This window comes from Montipora foliosa, chromosome 1 (assembly GCF_036669935.1).
Source record: "Montipora foliosa isolate CH-2021 chromosome 1, ASM3666993v2, whole genome shotgun sequence".
NCBI lineage: Eukaryota > Metazoa > Cnidaria > Anthozoa > Scleractinia > Acroporidae > Montipora > Montipora foliosa.
Window position 1 is genome coordinate 6378495 of NC_090869.1, and position 23841 is coordinate 6402335.

Below are 23841 nucleotides of genomic sequence, written 5' to 3' on the forward strand. Positions count from 1 at the left end.
AACTTCCCACATTGATTTTTTGTTCGTTTTTGGCCGGGACAATGTGGAGATAATTGTAGATAAAATCTGTTTCTCAAAAGAAAAGTAGGGGTCACCGAACATCCAAGATCGTTAAATCCAAGCAAAGCTATAGCAATGGCCATCTTTCCTATCATTGTTCATTTTAATACTTAGCACGCGCGCTCGATGCATGACGTGGGATGTGAATTTGCGTGCGCTGTAAGGATGCGCAGTAGCAATGGGCGCGAACGTCCTTAAGGTCCCGGAGTAGGCCTTAAATAGACAACTAACTGCTGCATTTTCCTTCTCATATATTGCATTTGCGAAACTCTAAATTTCAAAATTTTCAGGTGGGGTATGCCCCCAGAACCCCCTCTTTTGGAGCGCCTTCGACGCTCGAAACATTCCTCGTGTGCGTACACCTTCAAAATCTCACGCTACTCTCCTTCACGTGAATATATTGCAAAATTTCGACAGTGTTGAAACCGAGTAGTGAATAGGACCGATTCTTAGGAACAAGCTTCATCAAGAAGAAAAAGCGGATTGAAAAGTCCATGTAGGAAACTCAGGTCGGTTATCTCGGAGTATCGCATTTGCTGTATTGTCTTTTTTTCGTAAATAATTAAGTCTGTTCGGAGGTAATCAAAGGAAATCTGGAATAAATTCCGTAAAGAGTATGGTCATTTAAAGCACACAGCAACACGAGGAACACCATTAATACGACAGGCTTGTATTCGTGTTCATTTCCGCTACACTGTTCACAGCACCGTCAGTCCACAGCTCACTGAAATGCTTCCTGACCCTTTTTAATGACGGGTCCTTCAAGACAAAGTTAAGTTGGTTAAAAATGAAAAATCTGTGCAATATTGTTCAGATGTATTTTCCGAACTATCTTGCTTGCCCATTTCAGCGGTTTCCTGAGCTGAGTTTACCAAGCAGCGATACGCGATTGATTAGCTTTTGATGATGTACTTTGACCCGTGGCCCGTATATAGCGGCCACTTTCTTGAGATTGCATCCGAATGACTGGAGCTCGGACTGCCCTAAGCACCACCCCGTTGTCTGGTAGGTGATATGCTTTAGGTCTTACATCGTAACGTTTTGCGATGACGGGAATCTCTGGGACGACCACATTGCACCTTCGACATCGCAAAATACGATGCAATGTAGCGCGAAAGCTACGGTTCATGATAGTATAAATGATCGGGTTGTAAACGACAGACGCCTTAGCAAACAACTCGGGAATTTCAGCTTCCCAGTTTTCTATCACCGGTTTGCCACTAACTATTGAAAAAAGACTGACAAGGCAATATGGCGCCCAACTGAGCATCATGGCGGCCACAGACATGACTGTCATTCGTATAATCTTCATTTTTGAGTTCCGTTGTCTCAGTTGGACAGCATCGTTACCTCGGACGCATTGTCGACGAACCACACTGAAAAATAATAAGTTTTTAGGACGGTAGTTAGTTAATTGTGCGGTTTTTTACTGCTTTAAAGTGAATATACAATGCAACATGAGAGGGAGATGTGGATGGGTATTGTGGAATCTTTTGGTGTCTTTTTCTCTGAAATGTTTTGTTTGTTTTGTTTGTTCAGCAAAAGAATAACAATAGCATAGTCACAATAACAATAACAAGAACAAGAGCAAAAATTACAGTAAAGATTAAAAATAGGTTTGAAATTGAAAAATACGTTAGTACTAAAAATAATAACTTAGATAAATTTAAACGTAAATGGACAATTAACTGTAATTTGTTGCTTAATATATATTTCTTTCTTGTAGGAATAATATTGTGTCATGGTTTAGGAAGTGATTGTAATTTGATTAGTAGGAATGTAATGTGATTAAGTATTGTGTAAGTAAAAGAAAAAGGAAACACTGTGTAATTAATTACAGTATGTATTGTGTTTGTTATTAGTAATTTGATCGCTTATGTATTGTGTCTGTTATTAGTAATTTGTAATGTCAGTAATGTCAGTAAATATGGTATGTATATATACTTAAAAAAATTACAGTTACGGGTATAGTGGTGGTGTAAACAAAGTTAACAGCAAAACGCATTTACCAGAGAATTTTATAGTAGCTCATTGTCATAGCCGTTAGGGGAAGGAAAAAGCCAAATGCAACAAGGAGGAGAGTATAAGCTTTATCCGCAGCTGTTTGTCCCGCCCAGTTTGGGCTGCAGCTGAGTTTGGAAGCGGAGATAACAAACTTACTCCAACCCAGCAGCGGTGGTAGCATACATATGCCTCCATATAACCAGGCAGCACAAATCAAAAAAGCAACTTGACGACGTGAAAGGTTAAAGGCTCCGTCCACACACTTAAGGCCACGGTAAGTTACCATCCCCATTTCCGTTAAGGTAAATATACACGTTAAACCAACTACGCCGTTTACAAATCCTCTCCAATTGCAATGCGAGTTAATCTGTGGTTCCCAACTGACATTAGCGTGAACTTGTACAGGATATCCAAATAAAATGATAAAGAGATCAGCTGCGGCGAGATTGATCATCAGAGGAGTAACATTTTTCCTTCGGTGTTCGCGTTCTTTCAAAACTAGAATAGTCAATAGATTTCCCAAAAAACCAGTTGTCAGGATAAAACTCATTACGACAACATATGCGATGTATGATCCCTTGTTAGAACGAAATGGTTCCTGGTCAAGCATGCTTGGGTGCAGAGGGCAACGGTAGCCTCATTCACCACCGACACCTAGAAAAATTAAAAGCAATTAAGTACAAATGATCCCAAGTCATTTGGGAGAATTAATTATTCTAGCGCTTTTTGAAATCTCCTGCCTTAATTAAAGGAGAACGGAAGTCGAGAAAACAATTTTAAAAAGTCGTTCTTACGAAAGCACATGATCCGTTGTAATCAAATCGCCATGTTTTAGGATGTGAACTTACCATTTAACCTCATTATAACGGCAAAAAGCTCCGTACCAGAACAATTTGAACGTCCACCATTTTGGAAGCCATGTTGAAGGCTTGGGCGCATAGCGTGACATCACTGCGCACATAGAACATCTGCTCCAAAATGGTCGAATGTGCCGTAGTTGGCTGTTCAAACAGAACGGTCAAAGATTCCAAAAGAGGGTAAGTTTCCATCCACTGCCCTTAAAAAAGAAACCCCTTCTTAAGGAGTGGCTAGTGGGTATTAAAGGGCAAATTTGCCCAAACTTAGCCAGTGCCACATTTGTTCGGAGCACTTTGAGAAGGAGTGTTTCGAAAGTTGCTGTAACCTCAATGCATTGCCCAGCAGCAGACGTAAACGCGACTTAAACGAAGACGCTGTCCCGACAATATTTCCTCATCAGCAAAAGAAAAGCAGAAGGCTTGCAAGCGAACGTGGGTTAAATAAAGCTCCTCACGAACGGCAGGTAAAAAACGCACGTCACAGGGCACAGGTCGTAGGTCACAGGTCATTGTTTTACTTTTAAAGATAGTATCCTAAACATTCATAAAAGCTAACCTTAGGCCTAAAAACTTTTCTTTAGGCCTGGCCTAAAATTAGCTTTTATGAATGTTTAGGATACTTTTCTTTAGCCCAAATTAGGCCTTAGGTTAGCTTTATGAATGTTTAGGATACTTTCTGTATAGGTTAAATAATGACCTGTGACCTCTGACCTGCGTTTTTTACCTGCCGCCTCACGAAGAGGTAATAGCGCTATCATTTAACGCTATTTGTCTGATCTGAGATTTTTTCTGCTATATGCATGCTTGTATCAAAATTAAAACGAACTGAAAAATATTAAAAATAAGAACTTTGTTATCGTTTACTCTAAAAACGTAGACTGTGTATCACATTTTGGATGAAGCCGTTTGCAAGTCACCTGAGTCCTGAGTTAGCTGCTTGTGTTGATGTCGCAACCTCTGTATCTGAAGACACGCAAAGTTCACACGCTACTTAAAGAGCATCAAAGAGAAAAAGATCTTATGTTGGAGGATTAACCGAGCTCAACGAAACGTTCGAAATAAATCTCGGCTGGAAAATTATTTATTCGGTGTTTTGGCCAAGGGCAATTCTCCATGCTCTTCGCTGTACTTTCGGCACCACGATGTATTTCGGCGCTCATCTTGACTCTAGTGAACATCGTCTTCCTCTGACTCCGAACTGTCTCGCATAGTTTTCAAAAGAATAAGGCTCGATCTCAGCCATAATCGAAGCTAAATTCAGTTTCAACCCGACAAAAGATTCTGTACAAATTTTGTTGACATGAAAAAAATGCATGTGCGCAGTGACGTCACAACATGGCGGCGGGCATTCCTATTATGGAAGTAACCGGAAGAAAAAATGTCCAAAATGGCAGACGTTCAATTTGGAAAGATGACCACGGGTTTGGACTTTTTGCGTCACTGTCGAAAGGCAAAACTCACTTTTTCCTGCTTTTTACTACAAATCTAAGGTATTTCAGTAGTTTCAAGTTCCCACATAAAATACAACTGCTAGCCTTCCGTTCTCCTTTAAACCTTGGGCCCCATACAAAAGGCAAACAGCGAAGTCTTATGGCATTTCATTTTTAATAACGGTGAATATACATTTAAAAATATCTCCATTGTGATTGGCTAATTCAGGTTACATAGTGCAGAAAAGAGGTAATTCAGAGCAAAAAGAGGTAACAAAACAACCATTCTAATTGGTCAAAGTTTCAAAGAAAGCCACAGATAGCCAATCAAATTTTAGCCCTGGATGGCGCAATTTTCACGTGATTACGTGTACGTGTGCATTGCTTACGACTGGCTTTCTCGATATTTTTTCATGTCTATTATTAGTAAGTAACCACATGGTTTTTTTTCGAGCAATTTGGACTAAATAACCACTAATAAATTTTGTCAAAGACTACAAATTTCACTCGCCATACGGTCTCGTGAGATTTTTCGTGCTCATTTATTTCAAATTGCACTCGAAATCACCTATACAGTTAATCGAAGAGAATGTGCTTGTATCACCCATGAATGTAACTATAAATGTAACACCCAACAAAAACAATGTAATAACAATAAATTCTGACACAAACATCTTACGGGCACTATTGGTATGAAATTGACTTCTTTAGCTTAATATTTTAAGCAAGAGCCGATACAACGTAGATTTGATTTTAGTGGTGTACTATATATCGGCTGGCCAAACCCGCCTTCTTCAGGTACAATGAGAGTTTACATTGAATTGCTTCTATGTACATATATATATATATATATAGTAAATTCTCTATTTTCGAATTGCCCATAAGACACTTTGTTTGCCCACCAAATTTTGCATAAACTATTGTTTTCAAATGTTCTTGGGGACACTGCATATTCCCAAGAGCATTTGAAAACAACGGTTTATGCAAAATTTGGGGAGGAAACAAAGTGTATTATGGGCAATTCGAAAGTAGAGAATGGATGCTGACGTAATACTGAGAAAAATGTGATAAAACATTGCAGTTACAACGAATTTGAATTCAAATACTAAGAGTCACGGAAAAATAACGGAAATCACTCAAAATAATAAACTGAAATCAAAATAATAAACTGAAATAACGCCGATCAGATCAAGCCACTGATCCAACGTACACCGACAGGAAAATTGTCCACGGTTGCTTGCTTCAAAACTCTCTTTAGCTTGTACGTTTTGTTTTCCCTTTTCAGACCACGTGATGTTCCCAAGGGAATTTTCTTTTTGTTTTAACATAAGTTATGTATACATATGCACGTTCAGGAGACGACATTTGAAAGAAACTGTTCCCTGGAGTAGCATTACGTGGTCTGAAATGGGAAAACAAAACGTACAAGCTAAAGGGTCCATTCAGAATTGGCTTTATTACTAGAAGTAGGTACTGGGCAAACAGACGAGGTAGAGTATAAACGACCATCATAGCCAGGGCAGCTCTTTCACGGCCAAGACTAAGTGCATTGGTGATGAAAGCAGTGGAAAACGCACTGGTAGCTCAGTTGGTTGAGCATCGGGGCTGTAATGAGGGAGGCTGCGGGTTCGAACCTCGGCCGAATCAATACGTCTCACAAATATCCCTCATGTTCCCTGTGGGATGTTAAAGAACCCTCGCACTTTTCGAGAAGGCGGGCGCCTTAAATTAAACGAGCAAACAATGTTGCGGAAACATTGCTGCGGAAGCAAACGTTTTCCCGTTTGTGACGACAGGAAACATTTGTTGCGGGAGCAAAATTTGCTTCCTCGGCAAATGTTTCCTCGTTTGCGGGCGCCTTAACTGATATGTCTCCTTCTTGTTCTTCTTCCTAATAGGCACTGGACGGGACCTAAACTTAGATCCTCACTCAGTGTGTCCAGTCCAGGTAAAAAAAAGGTGAAGTCTGCTACGAGTCTAAGTTGCCCATCAGGCCGGCGCTTATCTCCGGTTACTATAGCATGAAGCGACTAGGAATATTTCTACTCCGCCCTGGATGGGATGGTAGTCCATCGCAGGGATACCCCCCAGAATTAAATTTGCCGGTATCCATTTATACACCTGGCTGAAGAGAGGCACTGTGAGAGTAAAGTGTCTTGAACGAGAACACAACACAATGACCCGGGCAGGGCTCAAACCCGGACCGCTCGATCCGAAGTCCAACGCACTAACCGTTAGGCCACCGCGCCTCCCAAAAGTTGTCCAGTCCAGTATTGTGAGATAAACATCAATACCTGCATCAAGATTCTTTTTTATCAAAGCTTTGAGGGGTTTCACAGCGTTTCCGTCTTGCTGTTCGCCTGTGGGTATCTCAAGTTGGGCTGGTTGTAGCATGCTCAGACTTCCACCTTTTTTTAAAATTTAATTTAAGGGCCATAATTTTAATCGAAGAATATACAATAATTACTTTGGATAAAATCAATGCCATGTACAAAATCGCCAAAGAGTTTTCAGTGTGAAACAATTGTTATGAGGAATCAAATTATTTTGCACGACACATGAAAGTTGTTTCACTTGCAGAATTTTTATTTCGCAAGATACGGCCATGAATCATGTCAAATTGATCGTTTAATAGTGTACTTTGCAGACAATACTATTTCCGTTGAAAATTAAATTACTTGTTCCCAACTCATGGTCGCGAAACAAAGACAAACTGCTCACCCGGGCGGATAAGAATACGTACGCTGGTTCAGTCTTAAATTCGTTCTCTGAATATAGAACACGCTGGCTGGGGAAAAAAAAACGCTCAAAGTAACGGTACACAACCACCGTACAATGGTCAGAGAAATGAAATCATAGATATGCACGTGAATGATGTCTGTCTAATAGACTTCTTTCATGATGGAGGCCAAATGAAATACTCTTTGGTTTTAATGCTAATAAGCCTTTCTGGTCTCAACGAGGAAATTTCAAGAGATTATTTAACGAATGAAACGATAATGACCATATATTGAAGTGCGGGAGCTGGTCATTTGACTAATGACCAGCTCCCAACGACAGTGGCTTCTTTTTTTTTTTCTTTTTTTTTTTAACAAACACATGAAAACCCTACGTACATTAAAACACCTGCGAAGAGATAACATACATATAACATACATAGGTTCCAAGCACTCTTCTTGCGTTACAATAATTTATATAATGTAATTGGCTAGGTTTCCAACTGTACCAAGACTGTCAATTTTTGAGAGGTTTAGGTTTTTTCTTTTCGTCATATTCTAGATCACAAAAATATTGTAAGAAAATAGGAAAATTGTTTATACTTGGTATTATTTCCTTCATTTTACACGTCCATATAAAATATATAGCAGCAAGAAAGTAGAAGTAATGTTGTAATTGGGAGAAGACATCTATTTTCAGTCCTAATACTAAGTCTATGGAATAATTCTTTTCTTTTATTGTTACTTGATTCCTTGTGAGTAGATCTAAAAAAATCTTCCCCAGAAAGAAAAAGTCTCTCTGCAGTGCCAGAATAAGTGAGCTAAGGATTCTTTACCATTCTTACAAAAAGTGCAAATGCCATCATTTCTGAGCCCAATTTTGTGAAGGTAGTCGTTTGTTGCTAATCGTCTATGAAGAAGTTTAAACTGGAAGACAATTAGTTTGGAGGCTTTTGTACAACAGAAAGGGGTTTCATAAACCGCATTCCAGTTTATCGACTGAGGGAATTCCAGGTTGCAATCTGCGATCCATTTGCTTTGGCTTCAGCTGGGGCTAGTCTGCTTTAAGTGTCATTGTCTGAGAAAGTGTTCCAGGGGCCAAAAGTTGTGGTCAACCGATTTGGCTGAAAATTGGCAGAGAAGTTGGGTATAATGAGATATCTCAAAAGCCACTTTGGCTCACTTCTCTGAGTTTTAGTTTTGGAGTTACAGGGGGGTCTCATTTTTTGCCCTTTGAGCACCAAAAATCCAGCCTTCCAGGGGGCATTTTGAAAGTGTGATAAGACCCCACTGGTAAATTGTGCTGCCAAATGAATTTGACCATGAACTCTACTATAATAGAGCTTTCAGTTCATGCATGTAACTTTGTCCTCAAGGTATTTCACAGAGAGGAGCCTGGGGCTAGAGTTTGGCCAAAATTGATGTTTAAATTATAACCCAAAATAGCCATTTTTCAAAATTTCACTATATTCACCTGCCTTCTTGCATAACTTCCAAACCTACACCAATGTTCACTTTAGTCACCCAGTTATCAAAATCAGTTGAGAAAAATTTGGCTTATTATGGTTTATTGAATTTTTGAAACAAACACTTCATGCCCCTCTAAGGCGATACAAAATGGAATTTTGAGCCTAATTCAGGCCATAAACAAACCAAATTGTTGACAAGAAGCCCTTATTCTGTATTTAGTAAGTGAAAATGAATTGTCAAAGCCAAATCAGTTTCGTTGTTTAGAAATAACACCGATTCTTACTTTAAAATTCATCTAAAAGGGGCCTCTGATTAGCGCAACAAACACATAAGTTAGCAAATCAAAGGTGATTTTATTCTTTGAAAACCTAGTAACCATCAAAGAACACAAATGACAATGTACTGATGTACATATAACAATCTTTTTACAAGATGCTTAAATTTTTCTTTGATTAATTTTATAGTCGTCAGTTTCATGTCATCTTTCCAAGCAAGCATTACTCCAAGCATGGAAAGTCTCCATATTTTGTCAGGCCCATTATTTTTATATTTTTACCATTTAAATTTAGCGTATGAAAAGGTTCGTCAACGTATAATCTTCGTCTGACCTTGTAATAGCCTGAATAGCTGTTTTTAATACCCATCAGCAAAGGAGCATGACCATACATACGTAGATTACACAGACATATACGAGCTTCAGTGAGCAGTATCCAGGTGAACTGTGAGTTTCCGATTCCATTAGAGCTAAAAAAATTAAACCATCCATCCACGGTTAGGGGAGCTGGTTATCAAAAAGCTTGTTTTGCTTTTAAAAAGAAAATAACCCAAACAAAGCCTTCCATTGAGATGATGCACTTGTTACTACATCAAGCGAGCTGGCCCGCCATTTTGGACTTGAAGAGTGTGGGGACTGGACCGAGTTCCCGTCCAATCCTTCTCCCGTTTCGCGGGAATTTTTTTTCTGTTTTTCATCAGGTGTGTTCGAAATTCTAGAAAGTGATCTGTTTCAGGATAATTTTTTATGGCACCTTATTCCTTTGAAGGGGTAAATGACCAGTGCAGTGTCACGTCATGGGCTGCCCGGGCTGTGCAAGAAACAGGAATGTTTCCTTTGTTGTCTTGCGATAGTGACGTGACTGCATGATTAAAGCACAAGTAGAAGAGTTCAGGTGTGTCCGGGAAAGAAGAGGAAGAACTGGTGATGCCAAAGCTACAGGAGCTTCAAAATATCAGTTAGGGATCATATACGCTCACAAATGACATTTATCGTGATCTAGGGGACTCTTCTGACTGAAGAGAAATTTAGAGACGACGATATGTAAATTACGATATTGTCGACTCAAATTGTTTGTTCGCATAGTTGATTGATTCGCATGTTAATATCCTGGGTCCTTAGGAAGAGCACTAAACATTCATCAGATTTGTCCAAAAAAAAAAAAAAAACAAGTACGATAAGAATAACTTGAAGGCTGTTTTTTGTCTGCTCGAGCTGCTTGTTTACATTAAGCTTGTCACGTGCACACGCTTATCATGCAATGCACAATTCAGTTACCGGTTTCCATTATTTACCCTTTTCGTCAAAGATATTTGCAAACATGCCGAGAACGCATGTTTTATGAGTCAAGTGAGTCAATGAGTCAATGAGACTCACAGTCAATATAGCAATAATTTGTTGATTAAGCCTAAGCCCTCGTTTCAGTGATTAGGCCTAAGCGCTCTCTGAAATTTTAGCTTTCATTTTATGGTTTAATTGACCGCACTAACTCGTTGACTCATTGACTCATTGACTCATGACTCATTGACTGATTGACTGATTGACTCATTGAATCATTGACTCATAAATACTTGACACTCAAACATGCTGCATCTACGTTTTTCGACAAAATTGACATTTTCAGAGAGAAAATGTCACTAAAACGTCGTCGCAAAATCGACCGAATTAGTTGATATTATTGGATTTGCTTGGAATAATGCATAGGCAATGAACACACATATGTCGTACTTGAATGGGAACTGACTCTGAATCGTTCTGGAAGAGCACGGAAGATTTGTGTATATTTGTAGAAAAAATGTTTCATTATTTAATTTAAAAAATTGTTTAAAATAATGTTAACTATTCAATTAAAAGAATAATGAAAAAATGTACCTAAATAAGAGTGTTATCTGCTAAAACTCTCTAAAATTCCGAGGGCCTCTTTTGGTGAATAACCGCTGATTAGTTGTAGTGTAGATGACTCTGAAAACTGCTGATTTGTTGTGCTCAGTGAACAGTACTCTAGACACTGTTGTAGCATGTGGGTGGACTGAGCCCTCTCTTGGTTGGTAGGAATACAGAAAAATAAAAACGTTTTTTCAACGTTTCTGCCTGTGAAATGTTGCTGTTCAGTATTCTCCTATATATACTGCTATTTAAGTTCCAGTATTTGTCAATTTTTTCCCAATATTCTTGAGATTTTCTAAAATTCTTTTTCGTGTCTAAAATTCCCAAAACAATTCCTGCGGAATTATGTAGCTATACCTATTCTAAGTTGACTTGTCTTCGACGAAACAGGCAAATAAAGGAGACCGGTGGAGTCTCAATGCAAGCTTGCTCGAATTGTGCATTGCCAAACGTGACAAGCTGAATTTAAACAAACAGCTCGAGCAGACAAAAGACAGCCTTCAAGTTATTTCTATTATTGTTATTGTTATTTTTTTATATATATAAAGATATTGCTGAGATTAGTTTGTTGAATGTTTAGTGCTCTTCGTAAGAACCCAGGAAATTAAAATGGGAATCAATCAACTATACGAACAAACAATTTGAGACGACAACATCGTAAATTATATATCATTGTCTTTCTTCAAGCAAAAGAGTCTCGTAAACTGCTTTAAAAATCATTTGTGAGCGTATATGATCCCTAACTGATACTTTGAAGCACCTGTAGCTTTGGCATCACCAGTTCTTCCTCTTCTTCTCCGGACACACCTGAACTCTTCTACTTGTGCTTTAATCATGCAGTCATGTCACTATCGCAAGACAACAAAGGAAGCATTCCTGTTTCTTGCACAGCCCATGACGTGACACTGCACTGGTCATTTACCCCTTCAAAGGAAGAAAGTGCCATAAAAAATTATCCTGAAACAGATCACTTTCTAGAATTTCGAACACACCTGATGAAAAACAGAAAAAATTCCCGCGAAACGGGAGAAGGATTGGACGGGAACTCGGTCCCGTCCCCACACTCTTCAAGTCCAAAATGGCGGGCCAGCTAGCTTGATGTAGTAACAAGTGCATCATCTCAATGCAAGGCTTTGTTTGGGTTATTTTCTTTATAAAAGCAAAACAAGGTTTTTGTTATCCAGCTCTCCTAACCGTGGATGGATGGTTTAATTTTTTTAGCTCTAGAGGACTCGGAAAATCACAGTTCACCTCGATACTGCTCACTGAAGCTCGTATATGTCTGTGTAATCTACGTATGTATGGTCATGCTCCTTTGCTGATGGGTATTTAAAACAACTATTCAGGCTATTACAAGGTCAGAGGAAGGTAACATGTTAACGAACCTTCTGATAAGCTAAATTTATCTGGTCGAAATATAAAAAATGGGCCTGCCAAAGTATGGAGACTTTCCGTGCTTGGAGTAATGCTTGGAAATATGACATGAAACTGACAACTATAAATCAAAGAAAAATTTAAGCTTCTTGTAAAAAAAATTGTTATATGTACATCAGAACATTGTCATTTGTGTTCTTTGGTGGTTACTAGGTTTTCAAAGAATAAAATCACCTTTGATTTGCTAAATTATGTGTTTGTTGCGCTAATCAGAGGCCCCTTTTAGATGAATTTTAAGGTAAGAATCGGTGTTATTTCTAAACAACGAAACTGATTTGGCCTTGAGAATTCATTTTCACTTACTAAATACAGAATAAGGGCTTCTTGTCAACAATTTGGTTTGTTTATGGCCTGAATTAGGCTCAAAATTCCATTTTGCATCGCCTTAGAGGGGCATGAAGTGTTTGTTCCAAAAATTCAATAAACCATAATAAGCCAAATTTTTCTCAACTGATTTTGATAACTGGGTGACTAAAGTAAACAGTGGTATAGGTTTGGAAGTTATGCAAGAAGGCAGGTGAATATAGTGAAATTTTGAAAAATGGCTATTTTGGGTTATAATTTAAACATCAATTTTGGCCAAACTCTAGCCCCAGGCTCCTCTCTGTGAAATACCTTGAGGACAAAGTTACATGCATGAACTGAAAGCTCTATTATAGTAGAGTTCATGGACAAATTCATTTGGCAGCACAATTTACCAGTGGGGTCTTATCACACTTTCAAAATGCCCCCTGGAAGGCTGGATTTTTGGTGCTCAAAGGGCAAAAAATGAGACCCCCCCTGTAACTCCAAAACTAAAACTCAGAGAAGTGAGCCAAAGTGGCTTTTGAAATATCTCATTATACCCAACTTCTGTGCCAAGTTTCAGCCAAATCGGTTGACCACAACTTTTGGCCCCTGGAACACTTTCTCAGACAGTGACACTTAAACTGATGAGTTTGTTATACACAAGTTTATTTGGCTTACTGGCTTGAAAGAATTTAACGGCAAAAGTGTCATCATTGGTATCTGATAGAATGTCATTTCCACGTAAGAGTTTTCTATGGGGGCCTTATTGCAGCTATGATGCCATGAAAGGTAAGATAATTTATCTTTATGTTGAAGCGCTCCCTGAACTCAGCTAAGGAAAGAAAACTGTTTTTATCTTTCATTAAGTGTCTAACTTGACGTACCCCTATCGTAGCTCACGTTTTATAATAAATTGGACTATTTCCCACTTTAATTAGAGAATTGTGCCACAGGTTCATTGACCGAAACTGTTTGTTCGAAGTGATGTTACCATTGAAGCTAATTTCCGACCATATTTGCAAGACTTCGGAAAGAAAAGTATCAGATATTTTATAATATTTGTGTAGATCATTTTTGTTAAGATTTCCTTTAAAGAGGTCCGTTCCTCCATATTCTGTTAAATGTAAATCGAAAAACAACTTCCACTTTCCATGGTTGTCGTTATCTGAATATTTTTTAATCCAGGTTGATTTAAGTTCTTTATTGAAAGATTTAATGTCTATCATCCTTAAGCCACCGCTTTTGTATTCACTGATGATAATGTCTCGCTTTATTTTGTCCCCCTTTCCATCCCATAAAAAGTTATAAAAGATCCTGTTGATCTCATCTAAGGCTGTATGATTTGATGGCAGGGGAGCCAGAATATAGACAAATTGAGATGCAACAAGGCTCTTCAACACAGTTATTTTCCCTAACAGACTCAGTCTCCGATATTTCCAGGAGCTTAAGACATTTTGTGCTTTTTCTATTTTTTCATCATAATTTGCTTTTATACTAGCTTTAGAATCTGTGGCTATCCAAACTCCTAAGGATTTAACTTAATTAACCCACTTAAGATTTTTTTCTGGGCAAAAAACGTCGCTGCATCCGGCCTTGGAACCTATCCACAAAACTTCTGTTTTCTTGTTATTAAGTCGTAAAAGAGAGCCGCTGTGAATGATTCTTTAGAGCCGTCTAGGATAATTGTAGCGTCATCAGCAAACTGGCTGATTTTTATTTCTTCGCCCTGCACCGAGATTCCTTTAATAGTTTTATTTTGTCTTATTTTTTCGGCCAAAAGTTCCACACAGGTAATAAAAATGTAGGGAGACAAAGGGCAGCCCTGCCTAACTCCTCTGTCTAAAGTGAAATAGCCGCTTGCCCATCCATTATTTAAGATGCAGCTTTCAATATTCTGGTAACATAGTTTAATCCAATTTATGAACCGAAGTTAAAAGATTCTAGTGTTTTCCATGTGAATGACCTTTCCACCGTATCAAAGGCTTTTTCAAAATCCAGAAAAAGAGGTTGTCCAGGGATATTTTGGGTAGCAGTGTAATTTATTATGCCCTCGATTAATCTTATATTCTCTCCTATAAAACGGCCTTTAACAAAATTGTTAACTATCTTTGGGATCACAATTTTAAGACGATTCGCAATTGCCTTAGTCGCAATTTTGTAATCGGTATTTAGGAGTGTTATCGGACGCCAATTTTTAGCAAGATATGGATCTGCGTCTTTTTTGGGTATTACTTTTATTATTCCTCGCCTCTGACTAACTGAAAACTGCCTCACCTGATAAGCATAATTGATCGAATTTACTAAACAATCGGCTACATTGTTCCAAAAACTTTATAAAAATCTGCAGGAAGCCCATCCGACCCAGGCGTTTTTTCCCAGTTCATGCTTTTTAGTGCTTGCAAACATTCCGTCTTAGTTAGGGGGCCTTCGCATCTTTCCTTTTCCTCGGGTTCCAAGGATCGAAAGTCAAGGGAATTTGTTTTGGAGCTGTAATATAAATGTTGCGATAACAGGTTTCGCATTCATTCAAAATTTCATTGTCTGGAGTGATGAAATCGGTGTCACTCACCTGGAGTTGAGTGATTACACTTTGTATTCTTTTCACCTTCATTATGCCACCTACATTTTGATCTCAAGGTGGCATCTTTTGTTTTATACTCAATTATTTTCTCCAACTCTCTTCCAACTTTTTGCAACTTCCAACTTTTTGCAAATTTAATGAACTCTTTTGTTATCATACTGTGGGCCATTATCAGATGTTACTTTCTCTGGGATTCCAATTTTGAAAACGTGCTTTTCAAACAGTTCATAAAATGGCTGCTGGTTGTTTTTCTTAGGAGATAATTGTGTCTTCCTAGCCGAAACAAATCGGTGCTGACTAGTTGCCATTGTCGTGCGGGAAATTACTCTTGCATGACAGGTTCTTTCTGTAAGCTGCTTCAGTAAGTACTTCAAATATATGGCGCATTTGAAGATGTAGTCTCGGGGTTCCGCATTCATTCTTTACCAATATAGTTGCTCACGTGCTCTTCGCCGGCATCCTTTCGTGAGATGAAGAAAGGGGCCGGGATCCCCTAGAGATTTTCCAAGTCACGTGATTTACAGACAATAAAGTTTAGAAATGAGGCGGTGAAGCCAGAGTGATTTGTCCTGGATATTCTGTTTGAAGTACGGAGATATAACGACGAAGGTATAATCGCATTCCTGTTTCATTTTTAATTGCATCTATGGTTGTTGCAAAATTTAAATGGGTGATAGTTATTGGAATTCGTGTTAATTTGCTCATGCTTTTCGTGCACTAGTAATAATAATAATAATATTTATATTGCGCATTTTCTATACGAATAATCAAATGATATAATAATCGAGTGATATTTTGAAAGTTCTCAAAAGGCGAGTGCAGTTCGAGAACTTTCAAAACTTCACGAGTGACCACAAATTACAATTAAAATGCCCGAGCAAGTTCATGCGATTTTATATTAATTATATTCTCCACAAAATTACTCCATCGCTGTTTCCATAGCAACCTCCGTATTGCACTCTATTTGTGCACTTGTTGACCAATCAGAAACGCAAACAAATTAAAGAAATATCTTTGGTGGAACATGTGCCACCTTTTTGCCGTCCCCAGGACCACCTACAATGAAGCTGTTGTCGGTCAGATCCGGGCTCAGGTTGAATCCGTTTTTGCTTAGGTTTAACCTATCAACCCGCTCAAAGGATTGAAAACATCTATACCTTCCCTCAAGCTCTGTCTTTCTGATCTCAACACATCTTCTCAATGTTTCGTAATAATTTCTAGCCGCCCACTCAGACAGAACGTGTAGCATGCATGTTTGATGACGTGTTTCCAACATTTTTTGTTGGAAGAATGTTGTGATTTCGATCAAACATTTTCTCCAACATACAACAAAAGTTGAAACGTGTAGCCGCCCTTTCAGCAATGTTGTATTGCGAAGACTAAAGTGACGTGTTTCAACCAATGTTATATGCGTATCCAACATTGTTAGAAGTGTTTATAAAAAATGTTGGGACGTGCTCTTCTAACAACGTTTGAACGTGTAGCCGGGGCTTAACAACGTTGGATACGCATATAACATTGTTGGAAACACGTCACTTCAGTCGCGCAATCTTATGATGGCGTAATTATGTTTTGTTTGTGTTTTGAAGACTGGGCCCTTAACTCTGATTAGTCTTTGCAATATATACAACATTGTTGAAAGGGCGGCTACACGCTTCAACGAACTTGCTCAACCAAAAGTATAGCGTATTTGGCGACATGTAATCTAGTGAAACGGTCAGATTTTGAACATCTTCGCATTTGAGACCGGCCACTCCAGCAAGTTCTGACATTGCACATTTATTTTGCCGTCGCTGCTGCCCCATTTAGTGTTGTATTGTGTTGCTCTCGGAGTGGCTTCCGGCACAAGAATGGTCTCTTCTTTTTTAATTTACCCTTTGCAGAGCGAAACCGACCAACCATGTTTTTACTACAAATGCTCTATGAAAATGAATTGCTTTAATTCAGTGCTGAATATTTCCAAACTCCTATGGGACAGCTCCACGCCCACGTGATTAACATGACAAACACGATCTATTGTTTCATTTCACAAGTACGATAAAATATTCGCGTCGGGCCTTTATGGGCTTTATGGGCCTGCGGCTCGCCGTTTTAAATGCCCATAAACGTCTCCCGCTCATATTTTATCTATTACGTAATACGGGGGAGATTAAACAGTGGCTTTGAAGTGAGACTTTTATAAATAACATGTAGTGAAACACATCTTTATAAATCAGGGGCATCCAACGTCAAATTTCGGAAAATATCTGTTCGGAAGACAATTTAAGATCTAGAATTTTCGGAACATTTGTTGTAAAATTTCTTGCTTGCCTTCCTGTCCTAGGATTTTCGAACTTCTAAAAAATGCTATAATTGATCATTTTTAAAGTGGTACTATGACGAAAATCGCATCGTTCCTATCTAAGCCATTTTGAAACATAAACAAGTAGTCTGCGTGAGAAGAAAAATGATGTTTACTTTGTTCAAATATCTCTTTTCGTTCCAGAGATTCGAGTTTTTAAAATATGCAAATTAGCCGAGTGATGACGTCATACACTCAACCAAATTTTTTTCAAATATGATGAAAAGAGATATCTCAGCCAATTTGTATCAGAAATGTTTGATTTTTTGCAGTAAGATTCTACTAAATGTTCTCCATAATATGAGCTTAACAGTTCTGTTACCATGGCATCATACTGGGTTCCAGACCTCCCTCATATTAAAAGCCTTTCTGGCCACCTTTGGCGTTCCATTTTGATATTTGCTAACAGCACTTCATAAGCATGATCCAGCAAGCATATAAATATGTTAGCTCGAGTTTGTGGCCTTGTTTAACATTTTTCAAGCTGAAAATCACTAACATATTGAAATCAAGTGGGTGGGGACTGGAAAAGAGTGATTTGTCATGGGACCAGAATTTTTAATAGCCGTAGGTCTGTTTCCTGTAGAACTATTAGACTACCAAGTTTCAATGGTCTGTGCTGCAAATTGGCCAAGGTAGCTCTATTTATATACTCAATGTAATATTGGTTTGCGTGTATGACGTCATCTGTCATCTCATTTACATATTTTACCCATTTTTCAAACTTAAATATCTCCGGAGCTAATGAAGATATTTGAAAACGGTAAATGGCGTTTTTGTTCTTTCATGGAATTCTATGTGATACACTCAAAAAATCAAGGGGTAAAAATTTGATCATAGTACCACTTTAACGGATTGTTACCCTAAAAAGGTCACCTAGAATTTTCGGGGGCCTTCTTTCTGGCTGAAATTTTCAAAAGTCACCTAGAATTTTCGGGGGCCTTTCTTCTGGCTGAAATTTTCGAAAAGGTAAGTTTCGATCCCTATAATTTTCGAATCACTAGACTTTCAGCTAGGGAATCCGAACAGATGAAAACTTTTTAGGGGATAAAAATATGCCTATATCTACCGTTTAAATACTAAAATACGTTTAAGAAAGTAACAAGATTTTTTGCTGAAAAATCCACTTTTCAGCCTAAAACGACCAAATCTGCCTATTGTATGTAAAATCAGGTGAAAAATTGGGTAAAACTCGATTTTTAGGTTTTTTGCTTAACCCTTTGATTACTATCTGGCCAAATACGTCCAGCTTTATCCACGGTCCCATCTACCCCTTGTGACGTCATCACTTTTAACGGTCAGGAACAGCTTTGTCCACTAACTTGTGCAAGGAGAAGAGATCTTTCAAAGTATACCAGAATGAGCACAATTCAGTTAAGGAAACTGGAGAAACGGCCAAAAAAACCATGTAAGACTGACCTGAAAATCTCCATGAAAAGCTTGCTCCATTACCCACCTACCTTTCTGAGCACCTAATTCTAAGATAATGAAAGGTTTCCAGAAACTCTTTCCACCAAAATAAAGCCTACCAAATGCCCAGCAAGTTCAAAAAAAAAAAATGAGGCAAAGAAAGCGAAAAGAGAGGGAAGGAGAGAGAGCGAAAAGTGAAATTTTGTTTTCTGCGCATGCCCGAACTTTGCAAGCGCTTATTTTGCACCTGGCTGAAAAGGCCGCGGAGTGTACAACCTGGAAACGGGTTTGTAGGGAGATTTAGCTCTTAAAGAGCACGACAGTGACCAAAAAACCCCTCAACTAGCTTCAAAACGTGTTTTTCGGCCAAATCTCTAGTAGCCAAAGTGTTAAGAAAGTAACAAGATATTTTGCTGAAAAATCCACTTTTCAGCCTAAAACGACCAAATCTGCCTATTGTATGTAAAATCAGGTGAAAAATTGGGTAAAATTCGATTTTTAGGTTTTTTGCTTAAGAAAGTAACAAGATTTTTTGCTGAAAAATCCACTTTTCAGCCTAAAACGACCAAATCTGCCTATTGTATGTAAAATCAGGTGAAAAATTGGGTAAAACTCGATTTTTAGGTTTTTGCTTAACAATGCTATGTTTAAGTGATTTTGAACCACATTCTCGTTGGGTGCCCCTGATAAATTGACCACAGTTATTAAATTGTCTTGAGCTACATGTATTGACACGAGGCAGAGATTCGGAAGTTTGCATCATCGGAGTCTGTTTAGCCTACTTGGACTTTTTTTCTCAAAGCAGTCAAGCTGAAAAAATAGGGTTTGTCAAAACTTGGTTATTAAATATAATCCTCATATACAACTGGCGAGAGGTTTCACAATTTACGGAAATTTTTCTCTGAAACGAGTTGATCGAAGTAAACCGGCGTCAATAGTCGCGGAAGGGAGATTTCAAAATGACGTTTCGATTGCGTTAGCACGGTTCGTCGGGCCGAATAACCTCCTTTTTTCGACTCAGGTTTCTGAGCTTCACTCACCTAATGACACAGCACCAAGGTCCCTTTAGAAATTAGCGCCGTCTGTTACAATTTAACTTGCCCATATAACTGGCGAGACTTTTCACAATTTACGGAAATTTCATTTCTGAAACGAGTTGATCAATAGCCGCGGCAAGGAGATTTCAAAAAAGAGGTTTCGAGCGCGTAAGCACCTTTCGTCGGGGCGAATAACCATCTTTTTTCGACTCGGGTTTATGAGCTTCACTCAGCTAGCTAATGACACAGCACCACAGTCCCTTTAGAAATTAGCCCCCTCTGTAACAATGTAACTTACCTCTCTTCTTTTTCCTTAATTAAGCATTTGGAGTAAACTGTCCAAAGATAGACTGAGCGATGTCAGATGGAAGATCGAGAATGAACCACAGGCAATGTGCGGACGATAGAAATTTTCCTTTCCTTTCCTTTCCGTTCTTGTCCTCTTTCCCGATAAAGAGTGGGATTATTTTCCATTTCGCCAGCTGTTTTGCTAAAAATCCTAAATGCTCTTAGAAAGAGAACAATATTTCAGTTGACGATATTATCGCCCAAACTGTTAGCTAGACCTCCTGTTGTTGCACAATATATATTCCGGCCAGTTCTACAGGGTATTTTCACTGACTTGATTGGTAACCCTTTTTGTCATCGAAACAAAGAAGACGTTTGCATGATATTAGAGGCGCTTAATTCCCGGAGGATTAGTTGGGTACAGCAACATGGTCGCTGTTCCTTTTTTTAGGAACACCAACAGGGCCACCTCGCGCGCTCATTGGCTAATTTTTATTGTGAATAAGCGGACAGACACATGAATTTATAATTTATGCGATAATGACGCGATATTGCTCTCGTCAGATTGAAGTTTCTCGCATTTGCGTCTCGCGTTCTTCTCGTGCTTTGACTTAATTTTGATCTTTCTGCCATTTTGTTGTTGTAAAAAACAAATTAATGTCAGTTTTTCATGCGTCTGTCCTGTTATTGATCATGAATTTCGTCAAAACACTGTCAAAGTGGCTGTGGATCCACGAGGAGGCAATTTAGCCTTAGCTGTTATTAATAATTTATAAAAATGCTTACACTTAGCCCTGTAAACGTCGAATTGTATATCATTATGTTTAAAATTTACCGAGTCCATTTCAGGTAACAATTCACACGACCTGAGTTCTTTCGAAACTGATACTCTTAAACCTGTCCATGTCAGGAAATCTGTTTTAAGACCCTTTTGTCTATAAAAATCATAAGACTGCTTATTGTCGGATTCAAATATCAAATATCAAATCACCCGTTTTCATAGTACAATTTATAAAAGACTGATCTATTGTCTATTCTAATGTCCTTATCGTTCCAAATAATTCTTTGTGCATAATTGATATCGGAAAATGTATTTCTAAACTCCTCCCACCAAAGAAGTAAATCTGAATAAAAACCATTTAATAAAGTAGTCAGATCCTTGAATTCATAATTGCATTTCAATAGAAAGGTTCCTCCATAAGGTTTCAAATAATGATTAAAATACGATTTCCAGGGTCCTTTCTTGGTACTATCTAAGATACGCGGAATCCAGGAGAGCCTAACCCACCATTTTTAATTGAGTTTATAACAGAGTTTCGCGTAACCTTATCTGGTCCTTTCCATAGAAATTTAAAAATCATTCTTTCCATCCTTTTTATGGTTTCCATTGGGGTTTGGATTATCGAAGATACATACAAAAGTTTAGGTATCAGAAATGTTTTAACAATTGTCACTCTCCCAAATAAAGATAAACCTCTCATGTTCCAAATATTTATAACTTTCTGAATTTTGTCCAACTTTTCCTGAAAATTTTGTGAACATACCATTATCTGATTGCAGGAAAAGATTACTCCTAAATTTTTAACAGTCAAGCACCATTCCAAGCCCAAAGGTTTTTCTGGCGAATTTTTCATTGTCCCAATCCACATGGCTTTGGTTTTAGAGACATTCATTTTCAAACCTGAATACCTTTCAAATATTTTAAGACTGTCTAACAGTTCCTTCGCAGAGGCAATATGTGATAACAATTCAGTCATGTCATCTGCATAAGCGAGCAGCTTTGTTTCATTATCATCAATTGTAATCCCTTTTATGTTGGTGTTTGATCTGATAGAAATAGCCAGAATTTCAATCATGGCAACGACAAAAAGATAAGGTGACAATGGATTTCCCTGTCTTACTCCTCTTCCCAACTTGAACGTAGGAGAGCTAGCGCTTACACCGTTATTAATTACGCAACTAGAGACATTTTTATAAAAAGTTTTCACCCATTTTATAAATTCTGAGCCAAAATTGCTGCTTTGAGGAAGCTACTTTTTATTCAATATATATATTTTATTTCATCTTTTAAAAAAAGGGCCCTAAATTTCAATCAAAAAGGAAGCTTTGAAAAGAATACTTATGCCTCTTCTTGTGAACAAAAAAAGGAACTAGTCCAAAAACGATCGGTCGATCAGTTAGTCCATTAACGTTTTGGACTAATCTAATATGTAGATTTAGCCAATCCTAAAAGCGGAGCTCCCGGGTAATTTATTCTCACTGGCGGCTGTAGGGTTAGTGAAAATAAAGGTTAGGGAAAAACGGTCCACGTTTTGATGTTTCCGGTTACTGCTTAATACGATCATTTTCTTCGCTTCCATGGTAAATTTCACTTGAAAAACCGATATCGCATGAATCACGAAGCGAAGAGTGCGATATATCGGTTTTCAAAGTGAAATTTACTGTAGAATTCACCAGTAAGGCAATGATTATTGAATTAGTATTAGTATTGAATGGAATCCTCAGTACCCTCAGGATGGCTTTCACTAAATGCATCTCTACCTTGAGAACATTTTTTTTTGCTGGCGAGCCTTAGCGAGGCAGCAGCCTATTCTTGACTATTAGCGAAAAAAATCCAAATTTTTGGTGATCGGAAGCATCGCAGTCGATTGTGGTTTTATCATGTCTATCATCCGGGGTATTGATACCTGTGATGACGTCACGTGCACAAAGTTAGCATTAGATTCCATCCCTCAAACGCACATTTCCCTTCTTATTTATCTTACACGACGTACAATCTACTTCAGACTTCAAATCTACTTCAAAGAAACAAACATTTCAATGTGCAGAGAACATTCAAATTAGGCGAGCCAAAGAGTTGAACCCGGATCAATGGGTTCCCTTGCATATTCCAATATCCACTAGACTAACGAGACAAGCTCCTGGAAAATCGAATTTTTTAGAGTATTGACATAGTAGTACCCAGCGAAACAAGTAAAAGCTAACCGTCTTCAAAGTGGTTTTTAGACCTAAACACTGTATTCTTTTTACAGCGGTAACCTTGTCATATTGAGACGGGATATTACGTCGTGTAATTGTAAGGAAAAGTGCCAGGGTGTTTTTGGTGGATGGAATCTAATGCTAACGATTTGGTACAAATCATTCACAATATTCTTTGCCCATCCAAGCGATAAATTTGATCGTTGAGTCAAAATGTTTGCCCGTCGAGGCAAATAATTCGATCGTTGTATAATAGTTCTTTGTCCGTCGAGGCAGAACAAAAGCTTGTAACCACAAATGTCCCAGATGCAAAGTGTAAGTCGAATTCGCCCGCTAAGTATTATTTGCCCGTTGTGGCGATAAATTTGACCGTTGAGTCAGAATGTCTGCCCGTTGAGGCAAATAATTCGATCGTTGAGTCGTATAATAGTTCTTTGTCTGTCGAGGCGGAACAAAAACTAGCAGCCACAAGTGTCCCAGATGCATAATGTAAGTCGAATTCACCCGTTGAGACCACCGAGATGGTCAAGTCATTGTCAAGTCCAATTGTTTATCAACAATCCAAGGCAAAGAAAAGTTGTTGAACATGGTATTAAATTGTTGTTGTATGACTGACGATCGATGAAAATTCATCAGAATGTGTTGACATGTACAGCTTTAGGTATCGAAAGCGCCAACAGGGTATAGTGAATGCAGACAAGAGAAAATAAGGGGACAGAGAAGGAGGCTCCCGGTCCAGCCCTTGGGATATGTCATGTCCACGAAAGTTATTTTTAGACTAGCG

The 23841-nt window shown here is 38.3% G+C and overlaps 1 protein-coding gene across 1 annotated transcript; it reads right to left on the reverse strand.

Moving 5' to 3' along the window:
• Nucleotides 1–644: 644 nt before the first annotated feature.
• On the reverse strand, nt 645–20443 carry LOC137974342 (pinopsin-like). Its single transcript, XM_068821273.1, has 3 exons — nt 20089–20443; nt 2070–2718; nt 645–1436 (listed from the first exon to the last, which is right to left on the reverse strand). The coding sequence occupies exons 2-3, from the start codon at nt 2672–2674 to the stop codon at nt 929–931; spliced, it is 1113 nt and encodes a 370-aa protein (XP_068677374.1). The 5' UTR covers nt 2675–2718; nt 20089–20443; the 3' UTR covers nt 645–928.
• Between the last annotated feature and the right edge of the window lie 3398 nt (nt 20444–23841).